At 44.0% G+C, this 27,729-nt stretch overlaps 1 protein-coding gene across 1 annotated transcript; it reads left to right on the top strand.

The window, feature by feature from the left end:
• Nucleotides 1-509: 509 nt before the first annotated feature.
• Nucleotides 510-21,246, top strand: LOC125516154 (putative disease resistance protein RGA4). The gene is made up of 3 exons (XM_087529644.1): nucleotides 510-1,391; nucleotides 18,965-21,116; nucleotides 21,203-21,246. The coding sequence occupies exons 1-3, from the start codon at nucleotides 510-512 to the stop codon at nucleotides 21,244-21,246; spliced, it is 3,078 nt and encodes a 1,025-aa protein (XP_087385770.1).
• Nucleotides 21,247-27,729: the final 6,483 nt, after the last annotated feature.

The raw sequence follows: 27,729 nt of genomic DNA, 5'->3' as shown, positions 1-27,729 counted from the left end.
ATCTTGTGCCACCGCCGCGCCCCTCCTGCCCAGATCTACTCCGACCGCAGCCTCCCTCCTGCTCAGATCTCCTCCAGGCGTCTCCTTCCCCTTCCTCCCCTGCAGCTTCATCCCTGCCAGCTGCTGCTCCATGGCGGCACGACGGTGAGGGGTGAGGGCAATGGCAGCAGAGCTGCAGCCGCCACGGAGGCGGCATGGTTGAGACCTGAGCCGGCGAAGACATTTGAGTGACACACAGGCTCTTCTCTTGTGGGCTTGCGTGCTTCTATCCATCTGGCAGGTAGTAGCTTCTGCTTGCCGATTTTTCTTTCTTTTGCGGCTTATAGCTCGTTCCCCATGTTTATCAGTTCAGCATTTCAACCTGCTGCTAATTTTCCCCCCGCCAGTAATCAATCCTTTTCTTTTAATGGAAACCAGTAACTAATCCTTAGCTGCACCGAATGGTCCTGGATGTTTATATCCATCTGCTCCATGTTTATCTTTGTTGCAGCAAGCAAAACGCAGCGAAAATGGCCATGGTCCTGGATGCCTTCGCATCCTATGTGCAGAGCATGCTGACGGAGATGGTGACTGAAGAGGTGCACATGCTGCTAGGAGTCACAGACGAGATTGACAAGATGGATGTCAAGCTCAGGGACCTCAAGAACTTCCTTGCCAACGCTGATAGGAGAAACATCACTGACAACAGCGTGCAAGAGTGGGTGGGGCAGCTCAAGCGCGCCATGTATGAGGCTTCCGACATCCTCGACCTCTGCCAGCTCAAGGCCATGGAGCGCGGTCTGTCCACTAAAGATGTGGGGTGCTTCAACCCCTTGCTCTTCTGCATGCGGAATCCCTCCCATGCCCATGACATTGGCACCCGCATCAAGGTGCTCAACAAGAGGCTCAGCGTCATCAAGGAGAGAAGCGCTGCTTTTAGCTTCATCCCTCTTGGTTCCTATGAGGATCGTAGCAGCAAGGTGCAAGCCTCTCATTCTGGAAATAAGAGACGCGAGACATCAGGGGTGTTTGACCGGTCAGGTGTAGTCGGAGAGAAGATCGAACAAGACACATGGAAGCTGGTTGAGATCATGCTGACCGAAAAGGAGGGCAACACCAACATCATGCTGGTCGCTGTTGTTGGTGTCGGCGGAATCGGCAAGACCACTCTTGCCCAGAAGGTCTTTAACAATGAAGCCTTGAATGCTGAGTTCGAGAAGATGATATGGTTGAGCATCAATAAGGACTTTGACAAGGTTGAGTTGCTCAGGACAATCATCACGCAAGCTGGGGGAGTACATGGTGGTGAAAAGGCATTGGCTGTGCTTCAGCCAATACTTGCCGCTACCTTGAAAGGGAAGAAGCTATTCCTGGTGCTAGATGATGTTTGGGACCATGGAGCATGGAATGATGTGCTTAAAGCACCCTTGGCTAATGTTTTGGGTCGAGGTAGCCGAGTCCTCGTCACTACACTAGTAGAAAACAGGGCTTTGGTCCAGGCCGGGTCAGCCCATTAGTCCCGGTTCAGTCCAGAACCGGGACCAATGTGGGCATTGGTCCCGGTTCGTGAGCCCAGGGGGCCGGCCGGGCCATGTGGGCCATTGGTCCCGGTTCATCTGTACCTTTTGGTCCCGGTTGGTGGGATGAACCGGGACCAATGGGCTGAGCTCTGGCCCACCACCATTGGTCCCGGTTCATGGCTTGAACCGGGACCAAAGGCTTTCCTTTAGTCCCGGCTCAAGTCACCAACTGGGACCAATGAGGTGCCTATATATACCCCTCGCTCGCGAGCAGAGCACCCCAGTGCTCTGTTTTTCTCTGGCCGAGGGGGAGAGGGCTTGGTGGTGCTCTAGCTCACCTCCTATGCACACAAGGTGTTCGATGGAATGCTCGAGCCACATTACTTAAGCTTTCTCCTCTCCAAGCTCGACCTCCAAGCTTCATTTTTCATAATATTTGTCTAGGTTAGCGGTCCGTCACGCCCCGTCCTCGTCTTCATCGTCGTCGAGCTCATCGCCGGCACCACCGTGGTGAGCCTCTTGTTCTTATCTTCTTTCTGAAAGGAAAAATATTCTTACTTGTATGTTTACATAGATACTTGTATTATTTTCTTACTTTTATTATTGCATCTTATATAGTGCGATGGTTTTGGTATCCGCCCCTGTCGGCCCTCGTCCTGTCTATGATTCGGATGTGGTATATATATTATCTTTATAACTATTGGTTCATTTATTGTTTATGAAAATTATGCCGACCAACGTGACATAGATTTTATTTATGTAGGATGTATGTGAATTGGAAATGCCAACCGACCCTATTGTCGAGAGGTTAAATTTAGTTGAAGAAAAAACAATTTGTTGAAGGAAAAAATAAAAAAAATTGAGGAGGAGAAGATGATATTGGAGTTGCATGTTGCGGATGTCGTCGATGATCACAAGATCAAGATGGATGCAATGCGCTTGAAGATTAGAAAGATTAGAAAATATGTCATTCATACCGAGGCTTGGTATCATTATGCCGTTGGATCAATTGTTACCTTGGTTGCGATTATGATCGCATTTTGTTTTCGCATTGAAATGTTTTACATAGTTTCAATGTATGGTTTAATTAATTAGATGCTCTGGAGAGCTATATGTTGTTAGATGAGAACTATGTATGCACTTTGGTTTTAATGTGATGATGAACTTCTATTAATTTGGACACTTAATTATATATAATGCACGCAGATGAACCGGCAATGGATATACGGTGACAGACACACCCGCGTGAAAGGACATGCGGTGCCCCCATGTGTGGTTTTGGTAATTGATGACAATCTCTATGGACTAACGGTTGCCTTGAGTTATATTTGAAGGATTTGTTGAAGTCCATGTGTTGGTTTTAAGGAGTTTATGAGATGGCCAAAGTGCTTTTCAAGGAATTATCCAAAGATTGGTCATGCGTGAGTTGAGATGGCCAAAGTGCTTTTCAAGGAATTATCCAAAGATTGGTCATGTGTGAGTTGAGCTTATTGCAAGCATGTCTTGAAGAAGAAGATTGTGTGATCATTCATGTTTACCTTCAAGACATCATCCAAATGAAGAGAGTTGAAAAGATTCAATGTTGATCAAGACTACGTCAAGAGTGAATCAAGTTGATCAACTCACAAAGCGTAGAAGAAGTACCGAGAGGGATCAAGTGATCCCATGGTACGGTAAGCATTGTCCATTACACTTTGTGTACTAACTCATGGTCTACGTGAGAGCTCTTTGTGGGGTTAGGTATGTTTCCATGGTCTTGCGTCAAGAGGAAGATCTCATACAACCCATGGAGGATGGCATCAAGTGGTGATCGTCATCACGTTTGCAGTGTGCAAGTTCAAGTGGAGCAACTCGAAGAGAGGCTCACCCATAATGGAGTATGGTGGAGCAATCAAGCTTGAAGCTTGTTGTCCATTGTGGTGTCAATGGAATTGTGAAGATGTGCCAAAGAGTGGCTCACCCATAGTGGAGTATGGGGGAGCAATCAACTAGTCTTCATCGAGCCAACACAATCAAGAAAGGTGGTCCAACTTGAGGAAGTCAAGATCGTCATCATCTAGCTCAAGTGGACTATGTGCAAGGCAAAGGTTTACCTTTGATAGGTTTTCTATTTTACCGGTCTCATAGTGGTAATTGGGAGACCGGGTTGTAGGATCGATTGTCGTACTATCAAGGGGGGCTCTCTAGGGAGTAGCTTGATCGTATCATTAGTCGAGAGCTCAAACCATTGCATCCTTGCATCATCTTTCTTGATTCTTGTTTGGTTCCATTTGTGAGTCTGAGAGCTTATGGTCATCTTGATGACAAGCTTGAGTTCATCGAAAACGGAGTTCGCATGCATCTTCTATGATGTTTTCGGTGTTGGAGGTTTTACCGGTCTTTCCGAGGAAGGGTTCTCACCATTTTATTATGGTCCTTTTCTCATTTGCTTCTTATGGATATTTCTCTCAAGATTGTGTTAGCCCTTTTCATTAGCTTTCCAACAAACTTGGTTTCGTTGAATTCGGAACTCGTATGCGAAAGTTGTGGCTGTTTTGATATTGCATGTTTTACACAGAGAGGTTGTACCGCCCCATGGAGAGGTTGTACCGCTTGACCGGTACAACCGGTGTTTGGAGCGGTTGTACCGCTCCAGAATTGGTCCGGAGGTTGTATCGGTCATGTACCGCTCTACCACCGGACTGTTCTCTGTTGTGGTGCGGTTGTTGGGCGGTTGTGGGCCGGTTGTACCGCTTATTGCCTGTTACCGGTTGTACCAGTGCTCATAGAGGTTGTACCGCTCCTATATTATTCTGTACATAACGGGCAGATTCGTGGGGACCTATTTAATGGGGTCTTCTTCCCCAATGGTTCCCTATCTCTTGAGCTTGTTTTTCCCCCATTGTTGACCTTCTTTGAGCTTGCTAACTCCCACTCCCTCCATGGATTCTTGCTAGTTTTTGAGGGAAAAGATAGAGGAGATCTAGATCCACATTTCCACCAACCACTTTCTCCTCTATGTGAGGGGAACCCCTTGGATCTAGATCTTGGAGTTCTTGGTGTTCTCCTTCTTGTTCTTCCTCTCATTTTCCTCCCTAGCATTAGTTGCTCTGGTGGGATTTGAGAGAGAAGGACTTGGGCACTCCGTGTGCCCTTGCCATTGCATTTGGTGCATCGGTTTGAGTTCTCCACGGTGATACGTGGAAGTGAAGTTTGAGAAGCTTATTACTCTTGGGTGTTTGGGCACCCTAGAGCTTGTTCCTCTTGGGTGCCTTGGCGCCCTAGACGGTTGGTGTTGTTCGGAGCTCAATCATTGTGGTGTAAAGCTCCGGGCAAGCGTCGGGGTCTCCAATTAGGTTGTGGAGATCGCCCCGAGCAATTTGACGGGTACCGGTGACCGCCCCCAAGGGTTGCCAAAGTGTACGGATTCGGTGACCGCCCCCAAGGGTGGCCATTTGTACGGGTTCGGTGACCGCCCTCAAGGGTCCCTTAGTGGAATCACGGCATCTTGCATTGTGCGAGGGCGTGAGGAGATTACGGTGGCCCTAGTGGCTTCTTGGGGAGCATTGTGCCTCCACGCCGCTCCAAACGGAGATTAGCATCCGCAAGGGTGTGAACTTCGGGATACATCGTCGTCTCCGCGTGCCTCGGTTATCTCTTACCCGAGCTCTTTACTTATGCACTTTACTTTGTGATAGCCATATTGTTTCTTGTCATATATCTTGCTATCACATAGTTGCTTGTCTTGATTAGCATAAGTTGTTGGTGCACATAGGTGAGCCTAATTGTTTTAGGTTTTGTGCTTGACAAATTAACCGCTAGTTTTATTCCGCATTTGTTCAAGCCTAAATCGTAATTATTTTAAAACGCCTATTCACCCCCCTCTAGGCGACATCCACGATCTTTCACCGCGAGTACATTAAGGGCGTGCATGAGTTTCTCGATGCGGCTGAGGCAAACAAGCAGAATGGTTTTATGTGTTGTCCATGCACTGAATGTGGGAATACGAGGTCTTACTCTAACCGGAAAATCCTTCACTCCCACCTGCTTTATAAGGGTTTCATGCCACACTATAATGTTTGGACGAGGCACGGAGAAATAGGGGTTATGATGGAAGACGGCGAAGAAGAAGAGTACGATGACAACTATGTGCCCCCTGAATACGGTGATGCTGCAACGGGGGGAGCTGGTAAAGATCAAGAGGAACCAGACGATGTGCCCAATGATGCTGCAACGGGTGAAGCTGCTGAAGATCAAGAGGAACCAGACGATGTGCCCGATGATGATGATCTCCGCCGGGTCATTGTCGATGCAAGGATGCAATGCGAAAGTCAAAAGGAGAAGCTGAAGTTCGATCGCATGTTAGAGGATCACAAAAAAGGGTTATACCCCAATTGCGAAGATGGCAACACAAAGCTCGGTACCGTACTGGAATTGCTGCAGTGGAAGGCAGAGAATGCTGTGGCTGACAAAGGATTTGAGAAGCTACTGAAAATATTGAAGAAGAAGCTTCCAAAGGATAACGAATTGCCCGACAGTACATACGCAGCAAAGAAGGTCGTATGCCCTCTAGGATTGGAGGTGGAGAAGATACATGCATGCCCTAATGACTGCATCCTCTACCGCGGTGCATACAAGGATCTGAACGCATGCCCGGTATGCGGTGCATTGTGGTATAAGATCAGACGAGATGACACTGGTGATGTTGACGGTGAGCCCCCCAGGAAAAGGGTTCCTGCGAAGGTGATGTGGTATGCTCCTATAATACCACGGTTGAAACGTCTGTTCAGAAACGAAGAGCATGCCAAGTTGATGCGATGGCACAGTGAGAACCGAAAGAAAGATGGGAAGTTGAGAGCACCCGCTGACGGGTCGCAGTGGAGAAAAATTGAGAGAAAGTACTGGGATGAGTTTGCAAAGGATCCAAGGAATGTATGGTTTTCTTTAAGCGCGGATGGCATTAATCCTTTCGGGGAGCAGAGCAGCAATCACAGCACCTGGCCCGTGACTCTATGTATGTATAACCTTCCTCCTTGGATGTGCATGAAGCGGAAGTTCATTATGATGCCAGTTCTCATCCAAGGCCCTAAGCAACCCGGCAACGAAATTGATGTGTACCTAAGGCCATTAGTTGAAGAACTTTTACAGCTGTGGAATGGAAACGGTGTACGTACGTGGGATGAGCACAGACAGGAGGAATTTAACCTTAAGGCATTGCTGTTCGTGACCATCAACGATTGGCCCGCTCTCAATAACCTTTCAGGACAGACAAACAAAGCATACCACGCATGCACGCACTGTTTAGATGACACTGAAAGTATATACCTGGACAAATGCAGGAAGAATGTGTACCTGAGCCATCGTCGATTTTTTCCGACCAACCATCAATGTCGAAAGAAAGGCAAGCATTTCAAAGGCGAGGCAGATCACCGGAAGAAGCCCGCCATGCGCACCGGTGATCACGTGCTTGCTATGGTCAATGATTTACACTACGTAATCTTTGGAAAGGGTCCCGGTGGACTAGCTGTTCCGAATGACGCTGATGGACACGCAGCCATGTGGAAGAAGAAATCTATATTTTGGGACCTACCCTACTAGAAAGACGTAGAGGTCCGCTCCTCAATCGACGTGATGCACGTGACGAAGAATCTTTGCGTGAACCTGCTAGGCTTCTTGGGCGTGTATGGGAAGACAAAAGATACACCTGAGGCACGGGAGGACCTGCAACGTTTGCACGAAAAAGACGGCATGCCTCCGAAGCAGTATAAAGGTCCTGCCAGCTACGCTCTTACGAAAGAAGAGAAAGAAATCTTCTTTGAATGCCTGCTCAGTATGAAAGTCACGATTGGCTTCTCGTCGAATATAAAGGGAATAATAAATATGCCAGAGAAAAAGTTTCAGAACCTAAAGTCTCATGACTGCCACGTGATTATGACGCAACTGCTTCCGGTTGCATTGAGGGGGCTTCTACCGGAAAACGGAAAACGTCCGATTAGCCATTGTGAAGCTATGTGCATTCCTCAATGCAATCTCTCAGAAGGTGATCGATCCAGAAATCGTACCAAGGCTAAGGAGTGATGTGGCGCAATGTCTTGTCAGTTTCGAGCTGGTGTTCCCACCATCCTTCTTCAATATCATGACGCACGTCCTAGTTCATCTAGTCAACGAGATTGTCATCCTGGGGCCTGTATTTCTACACAATATGTTCCCCTTTGAGAGGTTCATGGGAGTCCTAAAGAAATATGCCCGTAACCGCGCTAGGCCAGAAGGAAGCATCTCCATGGGCCATCAAACAGAGGATGTTATCGGGTTTTGTGTTGACTTCATTCCTGGCCTTAAGAAGATAGGTCTCCCTAAATCGCGGTATGAGGGGAGACTGACTAGAAAAGGCACTCTTGGAAGAGACTCAATAATATGCAGGGACGGATATTCTTGGTCTCAAGCAAACTACACAGTTCTACAGAACTCTACCTTGGTGACCCCGTATGTCGATGAACACAAGAACAGTCTGCGCTCCAAACACCCGGAGCAGTGCGACGACTGGATTACATGTGAACACATCAGAACTTTCAGCAGTTGGTTGGAAACACGTCTCAGAGGTGACAACACTGTTTGTGATGAGTTGTACTTGTTGTCCAGGGGACCATCTTTGACTGTATTGACTTACAAAGGATACGAGATAAATGGGAATACATTTTACACGATCGCCCAAGATCAAAAGAGCACCAACCAAAACAGCGGTGTCCGCTTTGATGCAGCAACTGAGAGCAGAAAGGACACATATTATGGTTACATAGTGGACATATGGGAACTTGACTACGGACCTGATTTTAAGGTCCCTTTGTTTAAGTGCAAATGGGTCAATCTGTTAGGCGGCGGGGTACAGGTAGACCCACAGTACGGAATGACAACAGTGGATCTGAAAAATCTTGGGTACACTGACGAACCGTTCGTCCTAGCCAATGATGTGGCACATGTTATCTATGTGAAGGACATGTCTACCAAACCGAGAAAAAGAAAAGATAAGGAAGCGAATACATCATACGATGAGCCAAAGCGCCACATAGTTCTTTCAGGAAAAAGGGACATCCTGAGAGTGGACAGCAAGACAGACATGTCTGAAGATTATGAAAAGTTTCATGAAATTCCTCCCTTCAATGTCAAGGCTGACCCAAGCATCCTGATAAACAATGAAGATTATCAATGGTTACGGCGCAATAAGCAAATGACACAAGCAAAGAAAAAGTGAAGACTTTCTCCCGCAACTATTATGATGATACCATGCCAACTTTGTAACACACGAGCATGCTACCATTGTCCGTTTTGTACATGCACATGCTATGTGGGTGAAATTATGATACAATCCCAACTTTTAACTTTTTTAGAGTTCATTTGAAATGCTTTCATGTCTTATGGTTCGGCCCTCGTAATACCATGACCATTAGTCCCTGGCCCATGCCAACTTTCAACTTTCAACTTTCTAAAACTAATGGCACTAACAGAAAGTTTATAATTTTGCTCCTCGCCCCTGGCCCATGACCATTAGTCCCGGTTTGTGCCACAAACCGGGACTAAAGGGTTGGTCCTCATTGCGAGCAGAGTTTAGTCCCACCTCGCCAACCGAAGGGGGCTCACACCGGTTTATAAGCCCTTCCCTCTCTGCCTTGTTGAGCTCCTCTCAAAGTGAAAATAGATGCCCTAATAGAGAAAAGTTTAACCTAAATTCATAGTGAATTTCTCTGAAATTCATAGAAATTTACTAGGAATTTAGGTTGAATTTTCTCTATAAGCGCATCTATTCTCATTTTTTTAGTAAGTTAATCACAAACTTGTGATTCAAACAATTTTTAAAGAATTCAAATTTTAACTATTCAAATTTGAAAACTAATGGCACTAACAGAAAGTTTATAATTTTTCTAAAACTAACGGCACTAACAGAAAGTTTATAATTTTTCTAACCTAAAAGCAAATAGAATTAAAAATTAAAGCAAAAAACAAAAGAAAATAAATAATGCAAAAAACAAATCAAAAAAACAGGAAAAAAATTATTTTTATAGTATAGTTAATCACAAAATAAAATAAATAAAGCAATAAAGAAAACAAAAAAAACTAAAAAAGTGTTTTCAAATTTGAAAACTAATGGCACTAACAGAAAGTTTATAATTTTTCTAAAACTAAAAGCAAAAAGAATAAAAAAATAAAGCAAAAAACAAAAGATAATAAATAATGCAGAAAACAAAACAAAAAAACTAGAAAAAAAATAGCAACAATAAGTATTTTGTTGTAAGTAGAAACAAAATAAAATAAATAAAGCAACAGAAAGTTTATAATTTTGCTGACCTAAAAGCAAAAAGAATTAAAAAATAAAGCAAAAAACAAAAGAAAATAAATAATACAGTAAACAAAACAAAAGAACTAGAAAAAAAATAAAAATAGCAACAATAAGTATTTTGTTGTAAGTAGAAACAAAATAAAATAAATAAAGCAACAAAGAAAACAAAAAAACAAAAAAACAAAAAAAGTGCCACCTACTGGGCACCCACGGCATGAATACGACTAGAAACCCTACCATGGGCCAGGATTCAGGCCCGCGGGAGGCCCAGTAGGCGCACAGGCACACATTGCACGGTTAGGCCCGAAAGCCTGCTTTAGAGAGGAGCTCGAGAGGGAAGGTGCACCGCACCTTATAAACAGGTGCGGCTCCCTCTCAACTAGCGAGGTGGGACTAAACATTTGGGCGCGGGGCAGCACAAGGCCTTTGGTCCCGGTTGGTGGCACCAACCGGGACTAAAGGGGGCATTGGTCACGGTTGGCATTGGTCACGGTTGGTGCCCCTCTTTAGTCCCGGTTGGTGCCACCAACCGGGACCAAAGGCCGCCGCTTCCCGCCCTTTGGGCTGCTGAAAATTGGCCTTTGGTCCCGGTTGGTGGCACCAACCGGGACTAATGCCCCTAAAGAGGGGCATTAGTCCCGGTTGGTTTCACGAACCGGGACTAGTGCTCTGGCTATATAAGCCAACACTTGTGAAATTCTCGATTCAGTTCGATCGATCTCCTTGTCCTCTCCTCCTCCGAAGCCGCCAGGCTGCTCCTCGTCCTTGTCGCCGCCGAGCCCTCCGGACCACGTCGTCACCTTCCTGAGCCCGCGCCGTCCTCGTCGCCGGCATCCCTGAGCCCGCCGCCCTCGTCCCCGTCGCCGCGTGCCTCCCTGAGCCCGCCTCCTTGTCCCCGTCACCGCGTGCCGCACCGAGGCTGCCGTCCCCGTCACCGCGTGCCGCCCCGAGCCCGCCGTCCTCGTCGCCGGACTCCAGCCGTCGCCGCCCCCCTCAAAGTGAGCCCCCCTCCCGAGTGCAACTCTTGCACCCGAGCGCCCCTTGCTCCGCCCCTGCTCCATGGTCGCCGCCGGCCCCGATGCATTGAAGAGCAGAAGGAGAGGAGAAGTGGAGCAGCAGCAACGCGCTGTCCACTTTTCTGAATTTTTTGGAATTTCTGAATTTTTTTGTCCATATAGAAGGTGTTTGATGAAATGCTAGATGGCTTTGGGCATTTTTGGAATTTTTAAATTATTTTTGTGGTGAGCTACTGATGCAAGACAAAGGCGATGGCAAAATTTCAGAATTTTTGGAGTGGTTTAGAATAGGTTTTCAACAAGTTATTTGAATCCGATTCAAATTTCATTTGAATGAAATTTGAAAATTTTGAACTATGGATCAGAAGGTTTTTGGTGAAACGGATTGTGGGTACTGTCATGAAGTTGGAGTAATTTTTCTGGTTGTAAAAGAGTTAGGAAAATTTAGAATATGCTAAATATGTCAAAAATGTTTTTTTCATATGATGTTTTTTTTCATATATGTATTAATTTTTTATTTAGGTTGTTAATTAGTAGATATCGATTTTAGGTTAGTGTAGAGGAAAAAGTAAAATAAGGAAAAGGAAGAAAAGAGGAAGAAGGAAGAAGAAGAAGAAGAAGAAGAAAAGGAAGGAGTGGAAAAAGGAAAAATAAGAAGAGGAAGACTTCTTTTTTTTCTTCGATCTTCTCCTCTATTCCTTTCTTCTTCTCCTCTATTTTCTTCTTCGATCTTTTTCCTCTTCTTACATGAGGGTGGGGGGGTCGATATACCCCCTCTCCGATAACTTTGACATGAGGGGGGGTCACCAAGGGTTGGAGGGGCGAGGGTCGGAAACTATAGGGTAGAGGTTCAAGGGTCACCGAGGGTTCGAGGGGCGAGGGTCGGGAACTAGGGTAGAGGTTCGAGGGTTACCGAGGGTTCGAGGGGCGAGGGTCGGGAACTAGGGTAGAGGTTCGAGGGTCACCGAGGGTTCGAGGGTCGTCGAGGGGTCGAGATGTTGCCTAGTGTCAAAGTATTAAAGATCCAGGGCTTCATCATTAGACGGAAGTAACCGGGACATGATGGTACGAAGTTGTGCAAAGTTGTTTTGGAACGGAGTTCCGGATAGAATAATTCGCCTTTTTGTACGAATTTTAGCAAAGGCCTTCCAAATAGGGATATTCGGAAGGCTCTTGCTGAACTTTGTACGAAAAAGCGAATTATCCTATCCGGGACTCCGTTCCAAAACAACTTTGTAGACTTCGTACCATCATGCGCCTGTTACTTTCCTAGTGTCAAAGTATTGAAGAAATCCATGGCTTCATCATTAGCCGGAAGTAACCAGGGCATGACGAAGTCCTCCAAAGTTATTTTGGAATGGTGTCCCGGATAGGATAATTTGCCTTTTTGTATGAATTTCAGCAAAGGCCTTCCAAATAACGATATTTGGAAGGTTCTTGCTGAACTTTGTACCAAAAAGCGAATTATCCTATCTAGGACTCCGTTCCAAAATAACTTTGGAGAGCTTCGTACCATCATGCACCTGTTACTTTCGCCTAATGATGAAGACATGGTTTTGTTGAATCCTTTGACACTAGGCAACCTCCCGACCCCTCGGCGATCCTCTCGAACATGAGAGGAAGAAGAGGATAAAAAAAGAAGAGGAAGAAGAAAAAAAAAAGAGGAGAAGAAAGAATAGAGGAATACTCCTCTATTCTTTCTTCTCCTCTTTTTTTTCTTCTTCCTCTTTTTTTATCGGGAACGAGGGTCGTCGAGGGACATAGATGTAGTGTCGTCGTTGTCGATATACCCCCTCCCGATAGCTTCAACACATGGGGGGGTCGATATTACCCCCTCCTTGAAGTGTTCTCGAGGCCACCCCAAACCCTTGAAGCGTTGTCGAGGCCACCCCAAACCCTAGAGAAGCAGCGTCGAGGCCACTAATTAATATATATGATTCCTTACTATGATTAGGTAGCTAGTTCTACGTTTGCCACTAATATATCCATCTGTCATGTTTGAATAATAATTGTCATGTTGTAAATATTTGTAGAAACTATGGACACCGCCCGAGACGAAGCAAAAGAAGCGTTGTTGAGGGACATAATCGCAGAAGGAAGTGATGCCGTCTCGTTGTTTCTCAACGACACCGATGGTCTGGAAGGAGAGGGTGAAGAAGCTGGTTACGGTGACCTAATGCCGGTGCAAGAAGAAGAACATGAGGACGGCTCCGGTGACCCAATGTCGGTGCAAGAAGGAGACCGTGATGACGGCTCCGGTGACCGAACCGAGTCCGGCCAGGTATATATATTAGTTAAGCCTGTGCTGACTAGCTAATTGATGCATTCATTGTTTTGGTATGTACACATATTAATTAAGTCTTTGTTCTTTTTTCTAGCCCTCCGGATCGAGCACAACTTCGGTAAAGAGACGAGGCCCGAAGAAAAAGTTGAGCTCGGATGAAAGGTTTGAGATCATAGCAATCGCGCCCGACGGCCAACCGATTGAACCCATCCGAACAAAGAACGCATTTGTTGCTCAGTGTGGGGTTCTGGTTAGGGACAAGATCCCGATCAGCATCCAGCAATGGTTTAAACCGGCTACAGAAGACCCTGAGGTGTCTTATGTCAATGATATGCAGAAAAATGATCTTTGGACTGAGCTGAAGTCAGATTTCACCCTACCGCCAGAGGATAATCCAGAGAACCCAGTTAAAGAGCAATTAATCAAGTCTTTTGCTCTTAAGAGGATGGCAGAACTATTCAGGATGTGGAAGAAAGAGCTGAATAAGTTTGTAGAAAATAATGAGACACCAGAATTCAAGGGCAGATATGAGAAGATCAGAGATCACTGGCCCGCATTTGTGGACCACAAGACAACGGAAAAGAGTAAGAAGATATCGGCGACAAACAAGCAAAATGCTGCGAAGAAGAAGCATCACCATTGCACGGGGTCAGGTGGCTACCTCGTAGCCCGGCCTAAGTGGGCCAAGACTGAGAATGATCTGATTGATAAAGGGATCGAACCAGAGACAATTAACTGGCCAGACCGTTGCCGGACTTGGTTCTTCGGGGTTGGCGGAACCTTGGACCCTGTAACAGGGAAGTGCATTTGGATGAACGATCAACTGGACATACCATTCAGGAAGCTTCAGTATATCGAAGCAGCGCAGCAAGGGACGTTCTTTCCAGACAGAGAGAACGACGAGCTCACAATGGCCCTCGGGAATCCTGAGCACCCTGGACGGACACGAGGCACGCCAGGCTCCATTCTGTGGAAGGTTGGGTTTCCAGACGCTGGCGGTTACAAATCCCATGAGAGGAGGAAAAAAGTGCAGCAAACCCAAATGCAGGCGCTGCAAGCAAGGGTACAAGCGATAGAGGAACGAGAAGCAAATCGCAGCAAACGTACTGCCGAAGCTTCCCCCGAAGCTACCCCGCCATCTCAGCGGAGAAGCAGCGTGGCTTCCACCGAGCTGCTTCAACCGGAGCATGCCTTGATGGCTCCTGCCAGCTATCCCGTAGATGTTATCACGGAGTCTCAAAATTGCCACCTTATGACGCAATGGATGAATTTGAAGGTCAAGGCGGCTGTTGGCTCTGTTTATCCTACTGAACCCAGCGCAACTTTTCACTGCCGGCCGATTCCAGAAGGATATGCTAGGGTGATGGTGGATGAAATTACAGAGGGATTTGAGGACCTCCAGCTTGACCACCCTACTGGTGAAGGGGAGACTAGGTTGGGGTCTGCTCTGAAGACTCCATGCCTATGGCGGAAGGAGCTCATCAACCTTCCGAACTGGACGCCTCCGCCTCCTCCTCCTCCTCCAGCAAGTCAGGGCACTCCGCCTCCTCCACCGCCTCCTCCTCCGGTGAGTCAGGGCACTCCGCCTCCTCCTCCTCCGGCGAGTGACGATCAGGGCACTCGACCGACTCTTTCTCCAGCGCGTGGCGGCACTCCGCCTCCTTCTCCGCCTGCGCCGACGCGCCCGAGCAGCCAGCCTCCTCCTTCTCCGCCTCGCCAGCAAGGGCGGAAGAGACCTGCCGCCGCTCCGGCTGCTCCGGCGCGTCGTAGTCATTCTCCTCCGCCTCGTAAGCAAGTAAAGAAGACAACCGCTCCGTCTGCTCGGCCGGCGTCTAGCAGTACAGCCAGAGGCGGGAGGACATACAGATTCGGTCCTTCTCTGAAGACTCCAGAGAAGTTACCATACGAGAGGACCCCGGAGGAGAACGCCCAGATCGCACGAACCGAAGTGGATGACTGGTTTCAAGGGTTGAAAGCAAAGAGACATCCACTTCCGGAGGAGAAGTTAGATCCGGTGAAAGCGAAGCGCACTCTGGCTGCCCTGACAAAACCACCCAAGTCTCCGCCGAAAGGAAACTATGAGCGCATTATTGGAAAGGAATTTGCCGAAGCGGAGCGGTCGGGAAGTACTGTCAGTGATCAAAGGCTGAAAGAACGACGAGCTGGGAAACAAATTGCCCAGCTCGGCGAACAAGCGAAGCAATCATGCCCCCCGCTCAAGGTGCCTAGCCACAACGTCGCTAATGATCCGAGGATGGTGCCCGGTTATAGCAATCTTGCAGATTACCTGCCCGACGATGTACATTATGAACCCATGGAGGTGCAGATACAAAGATACGAGTACGGGAAGCCTCTCGTCAAAGATGAAAGATCTCTATCAACGATGATGCGAAGATTGCATGATTGGTACTTGAAAATCTGCAGAGACTCTGGGGGGAGGAGTACTTTGTATGTGAAAGTTAAAAAGGAGCATGACCTCGTTGGAATTGAATTGTTTCCTGTTCCATTTGAGGAGTTCTATCAGCTTTTCAATCAATTGGCCCTCGATAAAACAACGGTCGCCTGCTACTGTCTGTAAGTAGTACTACTTCTGTCATTAAGTCTCCCTATATAGCTCAGCTCTTTCATTGCATGTATTTATAATCATCCTCACTATATTATGCAGATTGAAGATCGCCGAATTGAAGAAAAGACAAGTCAGTGATATTGGGTTCATTAACACATATCTCATAGATGCAACTCAGGTTAAATTTCATGCCACAGCTACCGAGGCCAACTTGCTACGATCGTTGGTAATAAATGAAAACAAAGATATATTACTCTTTCCTTACAACTTCAAGTGAGTGTTACTGTCTTGTGCGTATTCGGTTTCCCTTATTATTAGTCAAGGTTATAGTAATGTAATTGATGAGTTATGCATGTGTGTGCAGTTTCCACTATATTCTCCTAGAGATTAAGCTTGAGCAGGGACTAGTAACCGTTTTAGACTCAAGACGAAAAGATCCCCAGAACTATGCAGACATGACTCAAATACTCGAGAAGTAAGTTAAATCGATCATTATCCACCATATCAGCAACTTTGTTCATTTCCTGATATATCAAGTAATTGTTTTCTTTGTCCGGCAGGGTTTGGAGAAAATTCACCAGAAAAGCTCCGGGACTGCCGAAGGAGCTGCAATTTAGATACCCGAAAGTAAGTACTATAGTAGCATGTTTCGCGCATCTACTAGTCATTCAAGCGCTAGTTTCATCAATACCATTTGGCATTCTTGCTTATCAGTTTGATTGACCTCTATTTCTTGTAAAGTGGTTGTGGCAGGAACAAGGAAATGATTTCTGTGGATACTACGTTTGCGAGTCCATCCGCCACACGACCTGTGAGCGGGGCTACACTGACGAACAATATGAAGTACGTAAATAACAACATTCACAATTTTATTTTATTATCATCATTTGTGTTGAGTTTCATTCATTCATATATATGTATTGACCCCCTTCTTTAAATTAGATGTTTCGGAAGCGGGATGAACTCCTAGCACCAGCTCGCATGCGAGCAATTCAAGAGGAATTGGCGGCATTCTTTCTTGACCACGTGATCCCTGAAGACGGAGAATACTATGTGGACCCTGAGTCCGTATGATTATATTTGTAAGAGATAATTATTGTATATATGTAGCCGGTAGTGTCGGATAGATATACGAGAACTTGTTGTTCGACCAATCTCTCGGAGAAGGAGAGGTGGTCGATATCACTTCTCTCTGTATGCATATATGTTCATGACGATCTTCTGTTTCCTTCGTTTGCTTACTAGCTAGCTAGCGTGTCTAGTCCTTTCTATACGTATGTATAGTACGTAGCGTCGACCAAGCACGGACATAAGAGAGGACACTTCTCTCTATTAATTATAGCTAGCTAACACAATATATGAAACACCTAAATTAACCCCCCAAACCCCCCCCCCTTTTAAAAAAACAAAAACCCCAACCACAGAAATGCTGACGCGTGGATGCCTATTGGTCCCGGTTGGTGCCAGCAACCGGGAACAAAGGGTCTCCTGCCTGGGCTCCGCGCACAGGCCACGTGGAGGCCCATCTGTCCCGGTTCTGGATTGAACCGGGACTAAAGGGACAGGGCATTAGTACCGACCCTTTAGTCCCGGTTCCAGAACCGGGACAAAAGGCCCTTACGAACCGGGACAACAGGCCATTTTTTTACCAGTGCTACTAGAGATGAAAGAGTAGCTCGAGAGATGAAAGCTGTGCTTCCATACCACCATGTTGACAAGTTGCAAGAGGAGGATGCCTGGTTATTGCTCAAGAAACAGGTTTGTAACTAAACTCCATGCATCTTTAATATTACTAGTTGCATACTTAATTTGGGGCAGATATATAATAATTGGGCACACACTTTTACGCACCGTTCTTTGAGATTGCAACATGGACCCATGCAACATGGATACTACATTACTACATATACTTTTGAGATTACAACATGGACCCATACAACACGGATACTACATATACTTATGCCACAACACATGCAGCCACCGCATGCGTACTGTGTGTACAGAAGGCATATTTTGACCTGACTATCAAATTTAGGTTCATGAAATTTGGACACCATGCTCCCACAAGAATACTAGACCTCATTTTCATATATTCTCACATGTATCTTTTCCTAATACTCCCTACGGTTCTTTTTACTCTGCATATTAAAATTCTCTGAAGTCAAACTTCACAAAATTTAACTGTATTTATATGAAAAAATATTAACATCTGCCATGCTAAAGTTATACAATATGAAACTTTAAGTCTTGACACATCTATTGATATTGATTTCAGATTGTGAATGTTGATACTTTTTTCTACAAAGTTGGTTAAACTTCATGAGGCTTGACTTCAGTCAAATCTTATATGCAAACTAAAAATGACCGGAGGGAGTATATAGTTGTACCTGGGAGTAATTAATAGCGTCTCTGTAAACAAATATTTTCCTTTTTTTGGCAAGCAATTTTTTTGAAATATACGTAGTCATCATCTAAAATGCAAGTCCAAACAAAATCGATAATTAGTATCATAGAATTGTCCTTCAATTTATAAGTGGTGAGAAACAGTGGTATCTTTATTTCATTTCCATCATGTTTGGCTGGAGGTATCAATTTATTCACATTAAGTGGTACAATACTATACCACAACATGAAAAGGTTGTAATCGGCAGAATGATACTAGAGTGTGCCCAGGCCCACCAATAGGTGTAGCCAACCCGTCCCATGATCTGCCAACATGGATAAAAATAGAAACTGGCATTTCAAATTCTTCTACTTATTTGGATGTATAGATTATAAAAATTCCTATGTAGAATTATAAATTATAGATAATTTAAACATGTAAGAAGCCTATCCCCTTGTGTAGTTGTAGATCAAATATGACTCTGGTTTTCCCCGCAAAAAATATGACTCTGTTTTTCTGAGGATGAGTATGTGTATTGTAGTATGTGAACCATAATTAAGCATGTGATCTATTTAGTTTCTAAGATGACAGATTAAACTAAGCATCTGCTGGTTCAAAAAAAGCATCTGCTTAGTTTCTGAGATGAAGCTTAACATCTTGTCTGGGTGAGCATGTAAGGATTATAGTCGTTGACATGCTATTGGTATCCCAGTTGACAGCAACATCTTGCTCATTCACTTGATAGTTCAATTAGGTAGTACATTAAACAATCTTTCATGAGTCTCTTTTCTCCACTAGCCTACTATTGATTAATATTGAGTTGACACTAGCAGTTAACAAGCTACTACTATTTTCTCTCTCAAGGAAAACCACTAGTTATTAACTATCAGTTCAACTGCTTGCAGATAATCTTAAGTGAGGCAGATGAACGTGAAATTGATATGCTCAAGGAGATTGGAGTGCAAATTGTAGCAAAATGTGATGGTTTGCCTCTTGCTGTCAAATTAATGGGAGGGCTCTGGTGTCAGAAGGACAAAAAACACCGTGAGTGGGAGATGGTTCTGGATGATTCTGTATGGTCGAACTCTGGACTACCCAAAGAGCTAAACCATGCAGTATATTTAAGCTATGAAGATTTATCTTCTTCTGCCAAACATTGCTTTCTGCACTATTCCCTTCTCCCTAAAACTGAAGTTTTTGCTAACCATCACATCATTGGCATGTGGATTAGTGAAGGATTTCTTCATGGGAGCTTGGATGACTTAGAAGAACTAGGAAGCAAGTACTATAAGGAGCTGATATTGAGGAATCTTATAGAGCCAAATACAGAGTATGTTGATCAATGTGTCTGCAACATGCATGATGCTGTACGCTTATTTGCTCAATTTGTGGCCAGAGATGAGGCACTAGTATCTCATAGTGGAGAAACTAATATTGCTAGTAAACTTAGTGCACATGGGTTTCTTCGGTTATCTGTAGAAAGCAAAGCTTCAGAATCAGAGGGGTTAGACTGGAGTTCTTTGCAAGCACAAAAGACACTAAGGGCACTAATATCAGTTGGTTGTATAAACATCAAGCCTGGTGATTCGTTGGTTCATTTCCCATCTCTGCGAATTTTACATATAAATTCTGCACATGTTGTAGCATTGCTTGAATCTTTGCATGAACTCAAGCACCTGAGGTACTTGTCCTTAGAAAACACTGATATATCTAGTCTGCCTGATAGCATTGGAAAGATGAAATTATTGCAGTACATTAGCCTCAGAGGATGCAAACAATTTGTTCAACTTCCGCATAGCTTTGTAAAGTTAGGGCAACTAAGGTACCTTAACTTTGTTGCAACAAGTATAAAAGGCATACCTAGGGGGTTTTGTGCTCTAACAAACTTGAGGGCAGTATTTGGGTTTCCAGCCCAGGTGGATGGTGATTGGTGTAGTTTGGAAGAGTTGGGTCCTCTTTCTCAGCTCAAGCATCTTCAGTTGGACAGATTGGAGAATATAACTGCTTCTTCATCTGCAGCAAAGGCAAAGCTTGGCGACAAGGTGAATCTTACCGACCTAACCTTAACTTGTGGTAGCATATTGGGATATGATGGGTTCATTAAAGAGGAAGATGGTGTCTCTAAGAAAGAGCAACAACAAATAGAGAAGGTGTTTGATGAGCTCTGCCCTCCGCCCAGGTTAGAACATCTTGACATCGGAGGATATTTTGGCCAACGGCTCCCAAGGTGGATGATGTCATCATCATATGTGCCCCTCAAGAGCTTGAGGTTTCTATTCATAGAGGACCTGGCTTACTGCAGACAGCTTCCTGGTGGCTTGTGTCAGCTCCCCTATTTGGAGCTCATTAAGATCAACCGTGCTCCAGCCATCAAGCGTGTTGGACCAGAATTCATGCAGTCCTACCATCAACACAGTCCTCGTCCTTCCCAGATGGTGGTTGCATTTCCGAGATTGCATAAGATGGAGTTAATAGGAATGGTGGAATGGGAGGAGTGGGAGTGGGAGGAGCAAGTGCAAGCCTTTCCTGTCTTGCAGCTTCTTATGCTAAAGCAGTGCAAATTGAAGTGTCTTCCTCCTGGTCTTGCCTCTCAGGCAAGGGCTTTGAATAAAATAATCATACACAATGTCCAGGGTCTCATCTCTATAGAGAACTTTCCATCTCTGGTTGAGCTGGATCTGGATGGAAACCTTGACCTGGAGAGGATCACTAATCTTCCCAGACTGCAGAGGCTTACCATCGAAGACTGCCAAAAGCTGAAGATGTTGGATGGTGTCCCTGCACTCGAGAGGCTCATACTCGCGGATGAAGATATGAAGACGCTCCCAGAATACATGGGAGGTATAAACCCAAGGCATTTGGAGCTATACTGTAGCCTTGCGCTGCTCACTTCCATAGCCGCTGGACAGTCTGACCCTGAGTGGGACAAGTTCAACCATGTTAAGCATGTCAAAGCATATGCATCTGAAGGAGATAACAGAAAGAAATGGTACGTCTTGTACACAGCTGATCCCTACAACTTGGAGACAAATGTCAGCCGTTCTTTCATGTCCAGAGGTAATTTCACATTGCTCGATTCATCTTAGTTTGTCTATCTATTCTGGTTATTTGAACTATTCTGTTTGTTTTGTACATTTTGTCAGTATGCTGGAGTTTGAATATACTGCCAACTATTCCTTTTGAATAGACCCTTCTAAAGTAGGACAACAATAACATGCTAGTAATGTCTGCATAAATGTATAACTAGCCGTTTCTCTTTAGAAATAGATGACTGACCTTTTATCGTTTTGTAATGGCTATTTGTTGAGCAATGCTATTTTCTGATTGGTTACTATTATTCTCACTTGTTCCCTACTGCTCATATGTTATTTCATCTCACTGTATTAACTCTGTCATAGTCGAGTTCTTGACTTGCAAACTCTAGTCCGTCATCCACTTTTATCATTTTTTTCGCACGCAGGAACCTTAACCGATTTTGAAGACACACAACGATTTGAGTATGTCTTCAAAATGACAAGAAAAACGTTTAGCTACATCTGCAGCTTGGTGATGGGGCCGTCAATGGAAGATATGAACTGCTACACATTTGTTGACGGAAGGGTGCTGTCTTTAGAAGATCGAGTGGCCGTTGCTCTGAAAAGGTTGCGGTCTAGTGAGCTACCAGAGACCGTAGGATCCTCTGTTGGTGTGAACGAGTCAACCGTCTTGTTGGTAACTGAGAGGTTTGTTGATGCTGTGTTCAAGCGAGCAGGGTACCATTTGCGCTGGCCAGACTTCAGCGAAATGTATAAAATCAAATCCATGTTTGGAAAGATCCATATGCATAACTGTTGCAGTGTTATATGCACAACTCACATCCCATTTGGACCAAACTGGGACCGTGAGAAGAATGACAGCGTCCTAGTACAGCTCGTCATTGATTCTGAAATGAGGTTCAGGAGCATTTGGTGGGGAAGGATAAGCAGCATGAACCAGTCAAGCATTTTGCATGAATCTTATTTGTTCAAGGAGTGCGAGAAGGGTGCTTGGCTGAATGGCAGCAAGCTGGAGGTGGCATTAGATGGATCAGAAGTCGGGGAATATATAATTGGTGATGCAGGATTCCCTCTTCTCCCGTGGCTACTCACACCTTACCAGGAAGAAGACCTCTCAGAAGCCAAGGCGGAGTTCAATAGGAGACACAATGCAGCCACAACCTGCGCTCAAAAGGCGCTGACAAGGTTCAAAGACACATGGAAGTACCTACAGGGAGAGACGTCATGCCTTGCCAGTCTGGAAACTCTAGTTCCCACAATCCATGCCTGCTGCTTTTTGCATAACATAGTTATAGATATGGAGGATGATGGGGCCATGCCGAGCATTCAGGAGCCGGATTATGATGGGGAAGTGCGTGAGTTAGCAAATGAGGATGCTGTCAGGGCGAGGGATATGCTTTCGCAGTACTTCTTGACCAGCAGGTCGTCTGAATCTACATCATAATTTGTTTGTCTTCCAACTAATCCGTCATAATTATTTATGTCTGTCGTTTCCACTCTTCATATTTTTAGTCAGCCCAGTGGATGTAGAGGAGACCATGAATTAGCTGCATCAGGCTTTAGGGGATGAAGCGTAGACAAGAACAGCAGAGGAAGAGATTGTTCACTAAAAAAATCTTTCTGCCACATCTTCTAGCTTCATTCTAGGTACTACTGCTGGCAGGTCTTGTTATTCCTTTCATTTCAGCAATTTCACCGTTCTCTTCTTTTCAACTCAACGTGATATGGCACTAATGTCATTTAGAATCTTTTAACTGTTTTAACTCTGAAAGACAGGTAACAGATACAGCTGCTAGTACTGTGCTAAGCAAAACATTAGTATCTACTGGCTATGACTCTTGTGTGTTTCCTTCTCTGTATTGGCAATTGATTTAATTGATGGCTCATTTAATAGCATGGTTATTCAGAAAGAAAATGTTAGGAGCTATATTGTGCATGGAAATGGGAAATTATTTAGTATATATTAAGCCCTGTTGCTTGGTCACTTGCGTGATATAATTAAAACCTTGGTTTAATCAGGCGATGCATGAACGCAGATGCATGAAATTATTTAGGAGCTTCTGAATGCATGAACGCAGATGCCGCTGCAGCAGGAACTGTCCTGCTGTCAACACTTCTTTTTCATTTTGGTCTTCTATCTATTCTATACTCCTGATTCATATAGCCTGTATGGGATATATGACAACACTTTTCTAGAATAGATAGAAGACATATTCAGTACAGGAGGAGTATTTGGCAAAGACAAGTGTTGTCATGTAGCCTGTACTGTATGTGCTGAAAAACCGGCTATGTGGCCTATACGTATGTAGTCTCCATCGATCAGTTGATGCAAACCGAAGAATTTGCAAACACTATGGGAGGGAGTCCTTCTGTGTATTTATGTCAGGTGTATGTTTGGGCCAGCCATCTTATTCAATACAAGGACTTGAGTTGTCTTCACTGATGTAAAAACAAACTAGAATAAATTACTCCAGATGTAACTGATAAGAGAAAAGGTGAAGAAAATCAATTACTTTGATCTTAATTACCAGAACTCCCGTAGTAGTAACACGGACAGGAATGTTTACTTTTGCAGTTGGCCGAGCTGACTTGGCCTAGTTCTGCTAGTTGGTAAATCTCCCAGCTGCGTGCAATGAAGAGAGCAAAAACCACTTGATGGCTGCTTAGCTTTAGCTGTCTTGGTTGGTGATGTTCTACAGTTGAATTGGCAAATGAAGTGCACTTTTTGTATTGTCATTCTTTTATGTCCGGTCGTTTTGTGTAGAAAGTTCTGACCATCACATTAGGGTCATAGTAGCCTGGTTCGTGGTACGACGGTGTGTTCCTTGACACCAGTTGTATGTTTTATGTTTATATATATTATGTATTGTGCCTTCCAGTTTTCACCTCAAGAGTTCTTACTGTCAGAATTCTTGATATGACAAGGCTAAATTGGATTTGGCTGGAGCAAATCTACTGTGTATGCTGGTTAGCAGCACGGCAAAGTGTATACGCTGTGTATTTCGAATACAAGCAGAAGCTTTGCTTTCTGTCTGTGTATTTCGAATACTCTTGCGGTACCATCTTCGATGATGGTCAACAAAACACACTGAATTCTGTCTGCTACGGTTTCGTCGCTTGTCCTCTGAAAGTTACCAGCTCTTCCTTCCTTCGTCCTCCACGCATCTTAATTGTATGGCCGGTCTTGCAAGTTCACCGCCCGCTTAATTGTTAGCGCATACTAATCTGGTGTTTGTTGGACAGAGCGAGCAGCAGACGCCATCCGATTGCATCACGTCCATGGATCGAACCATCAGTGTGCCGCCCGGGCAGCTTACCTTGACTATCCTCATTGGTTTCCAGCCCTGGCAACTTCCCACGAGCTTCATTTCCACTTCCCCGCACAAGGAAGCATAAAGGTAATAAGCTCTGATTTCAGCACGTCAAAGAAGCAACCAACAAGTTCAGAATAAAGCACAACCTCAATTTTCCGTTATCGTGCAACGGTCGCTTCTGTCACTTTCTTTCTTCAGAAACTAATCATCGTGTCTTAGCCACGATCTCGTTAACTAATTCTTGGTCAGTCACCTCCAATAGCAAAAGTGCAAAAGCAGCAAGAGAGAAAAAGGGACAAGTTGGCATTTATCTGTAATGCGCTGTGAATCAGCAGAGCAGATTGTAGTTGGACCTGCCAGCAGATGCACATTGTTTTCAGGTCAAGTCAACTCATACATGGATATGTACGTAGCAATAGCCTTTGGTAGGCCATCACATGTCCCTACTTAACATGTGCTCAATAATGTAATGTGTGTTTTTCTATATATATACTACTGCTGATGATACTTTTTGTAGTGGTCATATCATATCATATCGTATTGTAGTGGGATCTGTGATCAATCAATGTAGCACTTCGCAGACTGATTATCCACTTGTAGATTTGTGTCTTGTGCATCATGCGCGGCTGGAGCCTTAGCTTTAGGAGACTAAGCTACCGATTAGATTAGCTCCTGGCCGGCAGCTTACCTTGATCAGATTAGTCTCCAGCCTTTTAAATTTCTCAGTAGCTTATTTTCTGTTTCCTCACAAGGATGCAAAAGTCAAGAGAGAGAAAAAGAGATTCCGGTTTCAGTGCGTGAAGAAACAACTAAGAAATTCAGAAAAAGGCACAGCCTCAATTTTTCCTTTGAGCATGCATGTGTGGTCGCTTTTCCGACTTCCTTCACAAATTAACAGCTACTCCCTCCGTCCCATAATGTAAGACGTTTTTTGATACTACATTGTCACGAGCAAGACCTCATCAACTATTTATTGATCACGCTCGTAAGAGGAAAAGCGCAAAAAGATCAAAATAGTTTAAAAGGGGGGAAATTGGCATTTATCTGGAGTGCGTTGTGCGGTCAGCATGCAAATTGTAGTTGGACCTGCCGGCAGATGCATATGGCTCATTTGTTTCCAGGATATACATGCCTTAATTTGGTAGGCCATCACATTTCCCCACTTAACATGTGCTCAATTCATCGTGCTGGGACTTTAGCTTGCTTGTAGTGGTCATGTCATATCAAATCATTCCATGGCCGGATTTTTCAATGGGACACTTTGCGAATCATTTGCCCACTTGTAGATTTTGCATGCATCGTCTTATCCTGGATAGATATGCACGCATGATATAATTATTTAGGGATGTAATCTATTTTTTTATTTTGTTTACTAACAAAAGGGCCCCTGCGTTGCGAGGAGAGTGAAAAAAAATAATAATGTCCAATGACCATGACAACATTTTGCTGCATTACCGATAATATTTGACGAACATTTTGTTAGTTTCATTAACATTTTTTAATACATGAAATTTTTCTAAAAACATCATGAACATTTTTTGGATTCCCAACATTTGTTTTCAAAATTACGAATATTTTTCGAATATGCGAACATTTTTTAATCCACAAACATGTTACGATTTTTTGAAAAGTTTATTTTAAAATTCTCATTTTTTTTAATTTTCGAAAAAAAATTGGAGTAAAAAAATATTTAAAGGAGGGAAAACGAAAATGTAAAAGAAAAAATAAAAACAAAAAATTAGAAACAGGAAACCCACACAATGGCCGGCCCAACATTTTTTGATTTCTCAAATATTTTTTTCAAAATTCCAAACAATTTTATGAGTATGCGAACATTTTTTAAACAATTACGAACATTTATGAATCCACAAATATTTTATGATTTATAGAACATTTTATTTTAAATTTCTAATTTTTAAAATTTTGAAACTTTTTTGAAGTACCAAATTATTTAAAGGAGAAAAAATGAAAACAAAATTAAAAAAGAGGCCGCCCGCACATGTGCCAGCTGAAACAGGCGTGTTGCGTCTTCTCCCAGTGAGCAGAGTGCAGTATAGGAGGCCCTTACTCCGTGGGCCGGCCCAGACGCTGGGATTCCCATGTGTGAAACGTTTTTTTTTTGTTACATATAGCTGATATAATATTTTGCAACTTTGAGGGCAATTTAAATTACGTACCGCCGGAAGCACTAATGACTTTAGAGGCGCAGGGATACCCCTCTGTTCAATTAAATAAACTAATTTTCCAGAATTCACTTCATTCTTGAAACTTGGGTTTTGAAATAGTTTGGATTGCTATTCCAAAACTAAAGTTTCAAAAAATGAAGTAGGGTGAGAGGGTACCCTAAAGTTTCAAATTTACATCCCTCCTGTCCTAGGTGCAGCTTGACTTGATCCATGAAGGCTGGCTTTGACTCATGTACATCTGATTTGAATCGGTAAAACTGAGAAAACGATGCATTCATATTAATTCATGCATGTCATATCAATCTATCATGTCTTTTGGCACTTCGGGGTTTGTCTTGTACTACTCTCGATCTTGTATTCAACTGATGGAAACAAAAGGTCACCAGAGGTTCAGGATATAGGCTATTCTGACCAAAGTGTGAGCTTATTTGAAGTAATCAATGAATCCTTTGTATAGAATCCAAGTGCTTGAGGTGAGTGTGACGTTGATGTCCTCTCATGATTTCACATAGTATATTGAATTGATGTACACATTTGACTATTTCGACCAGCAACACTCAAGTAAAGTACATGAAGGACGGTTCCCCACGAACATGGATGCTTAATTAATTAGTTAAGTCAAAAGTTGTTGCTCATGTAAGCATGAATCCACAACTACATCTACTCCAATCTGGACACATCTGGGAGAAACAGGGCATGGTCCTTTGGTTAACACATAAACATGGCTTCACATTGGTCTGAAACGCAGACCAAAGACCAGACGAAAGCACAGTAGTAGCTACGTTTGGCACTTATATAATGAGTATGTTTTGAAACATTCAAGTCCTGGAGGTGCTCATAACTTTTCAAAAGTTATTCATTTTTCCGGTTCCATTTTTTGAGTGGTGTGAGACAGAGTGCCCGTAGAAATAGAGTGTGGGTACACTCATTTATTATAGTGATCATACATAGATGCCTCTTGTTTCTTAAAAAAGATGGCGTTTGTTGGGAAAATTGTGCCATCGGTCTTCGATCTAGACCGCACATTTTGAATCCGATGGTCCTACACACAGACATTCATGCATGCTAGACGGACAAGTATGTAACTTGTAATCTTCACAATAGGTATATGATCACTTGGTTCTGGAATACGTAG

This window comes from Triticum urartu, chromosome 6A (assembly GCF_056163025.1).
Source record: "Triticum urartu cultivar PI428250 chromosome 6A, HENAU_Tu73, whole genome shotgun sequence".
NCBI lineage: Eukaryota > Viridiplantae > Streptophyta > Magnoliopsida > Poales > Poaceae > Triticum > Triticum urartu.
The sequence above is the reverse complement of the archived record's forward strand: the minus strand, read 5'-3'. Positions and strand labels throughout refer to the sequence as shown.